Source organism: Argentina anserina, chromosome 7 (assembly GCF_933775445.1).
Source record: "Argentina anserina chromosome 7, drPotAnse1.1, whole genome shotgun sequence".
NCBI classification, from domain to species: Eukaryota; Viridiplantae; Streptophyta; class Magnoliopsida; order Rosales; family Rosaceae; genus Argentina; species Argentina anserina.
Window position 1 is genome coordinate 5775362 of NC_065878.1, and position 10431 is coordinate 5785792.

Genomic DNA, 10431 nt, shown 5'->3' on the forward strand with positions numbered 1-10431 from the left:
AAAATAAAAATAAAAATAAAAAACATAGTTGAAGTATATGTTATGATCTAAATTATTTTAGTAAGGTTTTGTAATTGACTTTAAAAGTGTGTAGAAAAAGGGAACAAAACTTCGATGAGAAACTGCGAAGAACTCCCCATCCCAGCTAATGTGTAAGTTCATTGGTGTCCCCAAAGTTGGCTGTTTCAATTTTTAGTGACACACAAACATTACCAGATAAAAGGGGATACAGAAAGGCGATCGAACCGAGCAACTTCCTATCCTTTGATCAAATTGCTAGGTTTATCAGCTAAATTATTTACTCGTCTAAAGAATGGTAAAAATGGATGAAGGTTTTCTACCTTGTGTACTTTAAAGTAATATGCCATGCTCACAAAACAAAGTGTTATTGAGAATGAAATAGGAAAGCCACCATGAACCGAGCTGGGTGGGATTTGAGAAAATGCCTTTCAAAAATTTATAAAATTCCTGACTTCCAATTCTTGGGTTCAAAAAAGCCACTAGTATTATCATATAGTAAGTTGAATTCCACACCATGCCATTGACAAATTATAATCCAATAAATAAATTTGAACGCTAGAATGAATCGAATCTATTTAAGTTATTCACTTCTGCACAATATGGTTACAAAGACTTCTTCCATCAGCCCACTTGATGCACAACTGCACAAGATAGTTAATTATACTCTTATCCACGAAGTGTTGCCCGAGGAACAGCAGGTAAACCCAATTCGTCTTCAGCCTGCAAACATTTTTGTGGTGAATAAATTAGCATAAGCAAAAAGTGGAAATGAATGAAGGCATCAGTACCATGAAGCAAGTGTTTTGAATAGGCATAAAATCAATTAACAGCGTATACCCGGCCATTGGATCTTCCAGCTGGGACTCCTGCATGTCCTATGGGTGCTGAAGGCAAATTGAGCTCTCCATCTAAATCAGACTCCCGATCAGGTTGTAGATAGGATGGTACCCCATCAGATTCAGTTTCCATACCCATGTCTGCTTCTAGAGCATCCAACTCTGTACACAAAATCGATAACTAGAACAGGTAAGAACAATATAAGATCATTTGCCAGACAAACGTACAACAAAAATAAAGTATAAAAAATGGTCAGCTTAAATCACAATACGAACACAGAAAAGGTCTTAATGCATTTCAGAGCAAGTGAAGTGGCTAATCTATCAGCCCACTAGATAAGCACAACAGGTTCTCCTATACCCTATAGACAAAAGATAAGCCTACAATTCGAGAAACGTTGCACAACCAGATTCATCAGTAGAACAAAAGTTACAGAAATATGATTTACTTCACAAAAGCATCCACAAAACATAAATCAGAAATAGTGTTGCCCTGAGGATGTATGGAAATGAAGTATATGAAAAATTTGACATGATTCCAAGCTTACCACCCATAAGTTCCTCCTCATCGATGTCATCGGGAACGCTATAGCTTCTACCAAGTGTCTCTTGGATTTCGTTACTTACATCCATCAGGTCCATCATTTCATCTTGCAAATTCTAGAGAGAGAGAGCGAGAGAGAGAGAGAGAGAGAGAGAGAGAGAGAGAGAGAGCATTTAACGTTCAGGACGAAATACGTCTACTGCAGCTAGTATGAAATAAAAGGAAGCAAACACAGTAACAGACTACCAACATCAATATCTTGGATCTTAACAGTTTTCATCATTCCTTTCAATTCCTTGTTGGCAGATTTCAGAGCTGTCATCTGCATAAAACAAACAAACGTCAATTTGCAAAGCAAACCGTAAAACGCATGATACACGGCTCTGAAAAACGTAAATGGACCACAAACGAGTATCACACAACTTAAGACACATAATTCCAATTAAAGACCCTCCCCCAGATTCAAATTTTGCATCTCCTACCTCTCATGAGGTAGGCAGCAGGTTCCAATCAGGTTACAGAAAAACTCCGCCTCAACATCCTTGAACTGTGTACCTTGGGACGCTACCAAGACAAAACAACTTAAACTGAACACATTGCAAAACAAAAGAGACCCAAATATTATAGTCCCATGAAACCCATTGCAACAACACTCCGACTGGGCAACAAAACAAGACATAGATACATATGGTTTATCTTAGGCAAACAGAAGGAGGACATACAGTTTGCTGAGCATCCTTGATACCCTCAGAAGCAAAAGCAACTTGATCGAGGTTGAAGGTCTGATTGTAGAGCATGTCACGCTGTCCTTCATACATTCGCTTCTGCTTGAGAACCCTCATCGCTCTGGCCTTGACAGCTTCCTGAGCAGGGCCAGGCCTTGTCTTCTTGATCTGCTCCTTGTATCGATTCAGTTCCACATCCAGCTTCTTGATCTTCTCCTCCACTGTATCCCCTCTTTTGTTAATCTGAAATTACCGCCGTCAGAGATTCAGAGGTTCAGAGAGAGAGAGAGAGAGAGAGAGAGAGAGAGAGAGAGAGAGAGGCGCACCCTATCGGAGGCATCACCAATCGAAGGAGGAGGCTCCTTATCCTTCTTGGCGCCGAAGACCCTCTTCATCTTCCGATCTTTCTTCCTTCTTTTTCTTACAATCGGCAAATGCGATAACACTTCTTCTGCGCGTTAAGACTTCAGACTAATATATAGTCTATATCGAGAATAAAGTTTTATTCTGAAATTATAGGGTGAAGTTCTAATTTTAGTATACTTTTCGGTCAAATGTTTCACCATAAGTGATTCAATATTTAGGTATGTTATTCAAGATCATCTCTAAAAAATTTCATATAATTCGGACATCGTTAAGGTATTTAAATTAGATTAAATCAATGAATGAGTTAAAACTATTCAACGTAAACCATTTGTGTAAATCTCAATTTTGAAAACTCAAATCATTGTCAAATTGAATGAAACTTTGTAGAGATGATCTTGAATATCATACCTAAATATTGAATATATATATATATAGTTTATTCAAAGTTCACTCTGAAATTACAGAGTGAAGTTTCAATTTTGGCACACTTTTCGGTCAACTTTTTTCACCATAAACGATTCAATATTTAGGTATGATATTCAAGATCATCTCTACAACGTTTCATCCAATTGAAACATTGTGATATTATATTGACGTTATTGAGTTGGAGGTGTAAAGCCGGGTGATTAGTACTACCCCGTGCTTTAGTGAATTGTTAGTAAAATTATTTTGTGTTTTGTGAGTTAACCTTATGCCCTAGTTCCTACAGATTGTGCACTATTATACTCATAGGAGAATTGACTTTGAGTATATATACTTTGGTGTTGACCTCGGTATGCTGAGGCTTATCCGTGTTTTAGGTAAAAGTGAACCCTAACATGTGACTTTGTGATTAATTATCAGTTTTCTTGAAAATTCGCACAATTGATTGAATATATTGATGCTGACATGTATATCTATATGCATAAGTAAGAATTCGTGTGACCAAATACACCTGGTTCTTGGTACATTTTACTTGGTTGTTCATATTTATATTTCTCATTAGCCAAATTAATATAAGAATGTATTATGTACTTATTTGGTATTTGTTACTCATGATGGTACACAATCTTATTTTCAGGTAATGAGTAGATGCTTGGGGAATGGGATGAATCTATTAAATAAAATGATGGTTTTTCTTCAATTATTAATTTAAGACAATTAATGCGAGACTCATGTATTTTCGTTAAATTTCAGTATTTCTAAATCTGTTGTATTGTAAAATAACTCTGATTTTGTTTCTTAATAAAAGTATTATTCAAACATATATTTCTATTAGTTTTATTGAGGAAATTTTATTGGTTTTAAGGTCACATATCTAATTCAGGAACCATATTTCCATATAATAGTGGTCTCGGATTTGGAGGCGTGACAGATTGGTATCAGAGCATTCTGTCATGGACCTAGCCAATTGGCTGCCACACTTGGTCCATGCGGCGCTCCATCCCCATGGAGCCAGCCTTATCCAACGGGGCAATACACTGGTTTCGCCATGTCTTAGGCTCATCAGGGGATTGGCTCAAGACGCGGTCAACTCGCCTCTTTGACGTTTAATCCTCGACTAGTGACAAGCTCTCCGAATTTAACCGGGTCGGCATGCCTGAACCCCTCGGAAGGAGCAGCCATATATCTCCCACACATTGAATCTTAGAGCAAATCTCACATATGCATGATGTTATTTTAACCAGCGACGCCCACGATTGACACTCCCAAAATAGGGACGTGACATCCTCCCCCACCAAACTTGGTGTACGTCCTCGTACACAGCATCCTCACTTGCGGCCCGTGCATCCCTTGTGCGCCCGCGATGCCTAGAGCGACAAAAAGGAGTTCCCAAAGATCGCACACCCAACAATGACTTCGCGGCGGATCTCTCTTGTCCTGAACATTGCCACCGATCTTCTCTTATGGTCCTCCCTTTCGGAGGTCACCCTGCCTACTCGACTCCCTTGCGGAGCCCCCCGTATCTTGGGGACATGGCGACACGTGTGAGCGCTTGGCGAAAAAAACGACAGCGATGTTGAGGTGGCTCTGACACCACTTGTCACGGACATAGCCATTCGGCTGCGACACTTGGTCCATGCGGCGCTCCATCCCTATGGAGCCAACCTTATCCAACGGGGCAATACACTGTTTTCGCCCTGCCTTTGGCTCATCAGAGGATCGGCTCCATACCCCTACCTGTGTGTAGGGCGGCCAACTCGCCTCTTTGATGTTAAGTCCTCGACTAGCGACAAGCACTCTGAATTTAACCGGGTCGGCATGCTTGAATCCCTCGGAAGGAGCAGCCATATATCTCCCACACATTGAATCTTGGAGCAAATCCCACATATGCATGATGTTCTTTTAACCAGCGACGCCCACGATTGACACTCCCAAAATACGGACGTGACAATTCGCTCTCTTAAGTTTTTGTTCTAAAAATAAATCTATATTTTTTTTTCAAAGTTATGTTGTATGCGAATGTATTTCTCAAAGTTAGAGGAATTTCATATTGCAATCTACATTTTACTACACCATGAAATAGGAGCATCATTGAGCAATATAATAAAAACTATAGTATATTTCCTATCATTTGGATCTTCTACCCAGTCTGCATTACCAAAAGCTTGTAAAGATAATTTTGAATCGTTGCAACCTTTCTTGTAAAATATACCCTGATCAATAGTTGCTTTAACAAATCAAAGCTCGTATGAAAATGTTATGAATAAAAAAGGATATGGGGTATTATTGGAAAATAGTATAAATAGGGGTGAAAATCAGGACAAAAGGAGGAAAAATAAGAAAATCTTGGGTCACATACTGTTCACCCGAAGAAAAATTCAGAAATTTTCCATCTAGCCGATCTCCGCCGTCTGGTCACCGATCGGCGCGCCACTGGTCTCGTTCGAACCTTCTCGCCGTCCTCCATCACTCTACACCGGTGCCGCATCCCACCAACCACCATGCTTGGAGCTGGAACGGCTAGAAGGTTTGTCGTTGTCGGCGCCGCCTCCGGCCAGCAATACCATATCCATTATAGTTCCAGACTACTCTCTTCCCCCTTATTTCCTTCTTCTAGTTTCGATTCCAAGCATTTCGGAGTTCGAATCAAGCGACAAGATGGAGTTTCAGGATTTGGGAATTCGTTGTACTGTTCCGAGTAGCAGCAGCATTTCCCGGCTGATATGGGCTTCGATGCCATCATGTAAAAGGTTTGTTTTCTGTTGATTTATAACTTTCATATTGGAGTAAAGTCGTTTTGGAGTGGTTGGAGAATAGTTGCGCTTGGGGCCTACGCGCATCCACTGTGGCGGCGCCTGTGGAGTTTTCTGGAGCAATGAGTTACTTCATCGAGTGGTATTCATCGATACGAATCCAACAACATGTTATTTGTCAAATTTGGTTTTAGTATGAGTGTGTGGGGAGTTTTCGAAGTTATAATTTACGAATTTGTGAATGTTTATGAATATATGCATGCGGCTTTATTTTATGGAATCGTTGAGTGATAGTCATGTGTTAAGAATGTGATTGTCTTGATTGATAATAGATATGGTATTGTGTGTTTAATGGATGAGTGTTATGATATTGGTTATGTGTGTCGGTTGTGATGATCCGTTTGTGATATACGTACCGTAATGACTATGAGGCTTGTGTTGTTAAGGTGAGTGTTGTAGGTTTGTTGTAAATGTGAGAGCTTGTGATATTGGCTTGATGGAAAATGAAACGATGAATGGTTTTATCCCTTTTAAAGAGTACGTAGGTAGCCCAACCAAGGTTTGGGTGTAGCCACAAATATTCTAGATTAGAATATGGGTTATTATTGTTTTAAATCTGATTTTTGTTGCATAAATAGGTTAGTTTTGGGTTGGGTTGTTTCATGGCTGGTCTAGTAAAGGTCAAATACTGTAAACAACCAACAATACTTCTAAATTGAGTAGCATCATGATTCTGCAGAGGAATACCATCATGCATTGAAAGTTTCTGACCAGACCTGCATGGAGTACGTAGTATGAGTATGACACTCATTTAGACCTGCTTTATGTAAAAGATCCTTGGCATACTTCTGCTGAGATACAAACAGTCCGTTATGCATATATTTAATCTCAAGACCTAAAAAAAAGTGAAGCAGGCCCAAGTCTTTCATGTCAAATTCTTCCAACAGAGCACACTTGATTGTAGTGACCACAAAATCACAAGAACCAGTAATAATGATTTCATTAACATATAATAAAAGAAAGACATAGCTAGAACCATCACGCTTTATAAACAAGCTTGCATCAGCATATGAGACAAAGAAACCAATAGAGGGAAGAAAATTGGTAAATCTTTCATTCCATGCTCTAGGAGCCTGCTTAAGGCCATAGAATGATTTGTTTAGCTCGCAAACAAGATTAGGACAATATGAATTAAGAAAGCCACCTGGTTAAGTCTTATAGACCTCCTCATTTAAAATTCCATGAAGAAAAGCATTTTTGACATCCATTTGATGCAACTTCCAATTATGATGAGCAACAAGAGAGAGAATTAACCTGATTGTGGTATGTCTTACCACTGGAGAGAAGGTTTCTTCATAATCCACTCCATGCTCTTGACTGAACCCCCTAGCAACGGCCTCATTGTTCCATGATCATCAACCTTGCGCACATACTAGCCAAAGCTCTACCAAATTTCATACTCACCCTTCCAAGAAATTCTAAAACCGATTCCACCATTCTCCACCAATCTTTAGCTTCGAAGTACGATTGTGAAGAAGTTTCATTGCCTTAGAAAGCCATGGCTATACTTTGTGAGATCGCTTGATTGATAAAGTGTAACCATGATTCTCTCTATGTTTATTTCGGTTTTTAGTTTTTCTTGTTCTTGGTTGTGTATGTGTTCTGGTTATTGTAAACTTGTTTCGATTTTGTCTATGAGATAGTTACTTGTTTCAAATTATATAAAGTTGCGATTTTAGGTTTTTAGTTATATGAATTTCGGTTTCTGCCGTGATCTATTCTTGTGTGATTTCAAAAGTATATATATGTCATGTATACGCTTGTAGCATGATATTTAGGTTGTTGGGTTAAAGGCTTATGCCATGAATATGTTTATCTTTTCTATGTGATTTTCGGAATTGCATGATTGTTGATTAAGTAGGTAACAAGCTTAATGAATTCAATATGCGTGGCTTTGAAGTTGCATGGTAGGATAAGCATGTTAGATTTCGATTAGAACCTCTTGGAATGAATTGAATGTGTTAAGTGTCTATGTGTTTAGGTTACTGCTTAGGACCCTAATTGCATGATCCAACCTTAGTTATTCATGATAGTGTCTCGGCATGACTCTTAAAGGAGGACTGGATTCTGGTTTTCGGTTGCCTTCTATGATTTGTTTTGGTGATGTATTGTGTGTTGGTTGGTTGATCACATGTATATATTAGTTTAGGTTTTATTTTATGTTTTGATACCGATCCTATATATCAAACACTTTTATATCTTTATGAATTCGTTGTTAATGTTTGTGATTCTATGCCCTGGTTGGATCCTCGGTTTGTGAACGGTACCCTCTTGCTTTATACTAGTAACGATGCTTACATAGTTAAATATTGATGTCGAGTAGTCGAACTGATCAAATAGCGTCGTTGCCGGGGATCCATAAAGATGGATCCCAAATCTTTTAATTTCGAATTCACAGTTCATATTGTACATTTGTATATTCTTATCTTATTTTCTTGTGACGTTTAGTAATTTTATCTTAGGATGTTGTTTTGATGATTGAGTGAATGATTGTTGTAGGTTGTAAATCGAACGGAATAGGTAAAGTCCATTTTGTTAATATTAGCCTTAACCCCTCATGTTTTCTTCTAAAGTTTTTGCATGAGGTTGAGGGCGGCTTTTATTAACACTTGGAGATTTGTCTAACACCCAAGTTTGTTTCTAGCTGAGTAAGGGGCACACTCTTTCATTACCCTGGTGCATGGGACCAAAATTGGATCTCATAGAACTATTGACCGACATACATCTCGGTGATGGAGTCGATAGGGGGCTTGCCCTCCGTAGTTCAACAAATGAGTCCTACCATGTGCACTATCTCTGAATTAGCTATTCAGCCTTCTGAAACAACGATTCAGACTTGTGTCTAAGCATCCATACTTAGGCCGCACATCCACCTTGGTTTACAACTTAGAATGAATCGATCATTTAATCGTTTGAATGACAACTTAAGAATGTAGAAGCATGAATTTGATTGAAAGACATTTGTGAAACTTTTTGAACGAAACCTTGAATGTTTCTTGTATGATTTTTGTATTCTTTTATGCGACGAAGAAGTGGGAGAGTTCGACACTCTCATGCCACCACCAAAGATGGCGGTTCCTTCTAATGCCAAGGACGTTGTGTCCTTGTCCCATGTTGATCATGCCATGCATGATAAGGTAAGTTTTCTAACTTGAGTTGATTAGTTTCAACTAATGTCCTTGCTTGTGTATATTCCCCAATAGTTTGAAGCTACCACCATTGTTTAACGGATCCATGGAGTAATTCAAGGAGATGACAAGATCAATTCCTAGTTCGATTAGGAGAGGAGTGGTCATGACACTCCTAGTCAAACAAGGAAAGCGGCCGTGTGTCATCAAGAAGGAAATTTCCCATATGGATTGGGATTACCAAAGTAGAGAGAGAGAGAGATGGATTCCTAGTTGAGTTAGGAGAGGGAAGTTGCTGTGAAAAGAAGTCCTAGTTGAAATAGGAGAAGCCATTGCCGTATGTCTTCAATGAAGAAGTCCCATTCGGACTTGGATTCCAAGTAGGAGTGGGAGACGGTTTCTATGTCCTTGTAGGTTTTTTTCTACATCATGGAAAATGATTGAGATTGCTCTCTATATAGAGAGCACGGGTTCAACATAATTATTCATTCTTTTTCCAAACACTCACGAGTTCATAAGAATGAGAGGAAGGCTACTACATTTTGTTCAATCATTTCATAAGAAGACTTTCAAGTGTGCAATGGAGGTGTTTGTGTTTCGTGAAGAAAACATGTTTCTAGAGAGAGACAGCCCTGCGTTTCATCCTAGGTGCATTGTGTTGCCGGATCCTAGGCATAATCATAATCGTATGGAGGTTACTGATAGGAGCACAAAGTGTGACGTTCTTAATGCGTTTATGCCCTATTCTTACTCTTTGTTACCTCTTATTTAGTATGTTTTAGTTTCTTTTGTATGAATAATTGTCTAGGTAGAGCTTATATCATTATGAGTGAATTGATGATGAAATCGTGCTAAGTATTAAAAATCCTTGTTGAGATATGATTCCTTGTTCGAGTAGAATTCATCCTTTTCTATTTCTTTGTTTCTAACGTACTTTTTCTTATTAGGAAATACAAATCCATGTTGGAGAAGGAAAGCAATCCTGGTTCCACAAGGAAAGAGAAGAAGATATGCACTTAAAAGCCCAATCCATGCAAGAATCAAAATGCTGTCATATATGGATAGCTCTGATCGAATTAGAAGACGTACCATATATGGATAAAAAGCTGTGTGAGTCTAGTTTCTGTAGGATTCAGAATTAAATCAATACCTTATTCCTACAGGGAGATATGACTCAGAGGTCCAGCGGGCTCAGAATTATCTCAGTCATTGATTTGCTTTTGATCCTAGGGCTATGAGGGAAACTTGGGACCTTATTTCTCCTACATATAGAGCAAAATCTATATCAGAATCTCCATAAATTCCTGCACCAAACCCTGCACCAAAGAATGTCAAAGAAGGCATGCAGCAAATTAATGAGAAGAGTGCAGATCATCCAACTTTGACGGGCTCCCCTGGACAGCTCACAATGACTCAGAAAATGCATTATATATGGATGAAAAGCTATGGGAGTCTATTTTCAAATGCGGTTGGAATCAGCTCAATATCTATTTTCTAGAGAAAGTTATGGCGATAACAAGGCACAAAAGTCAGGTTTGCCGAATTGAAAAAGTCAGGTTTGCCAGAACAAGGGTC

The 10431-nt window shown here is 38.8% G+C and overlaps 1 protein-coding gene across 1 annotated transcript; it reads right to left on the bottom strand.

Annotated features, from left to right (window-relative positions):
* Nucleotides 1-501: 501 nt before the first annotated feature.
* LOC126802531 (vacuolar protein sorting-associated protein 60.1-like) lies at nucleotides 502-2574 on the bottom strand. Its single transcript, XM_050530173.1, has 6 exons — nucleotides 2453-2574; nucleotides 2124-2369; nucleotides 1652-1723; nucleotides 1406-1517; nucleotides 859-1019; nucleotides 502-741 (listed from the first exon to the last, which is right to left on the bottom strand). Exons 1-6 carry the CDS (start codon nucleotides 2519-2521, stop codon nucleotides 688-690), a joined length of 714 nt encoding a protein of 237 aa, XP_050386130.1. The 5' UTR covers nucleotides 2522-2574; the 3' UTR covers nucleotides 502-687.
* Between the last annotated feature and the right edge of the window lie 7857 nt (nucleotides 2575-10431).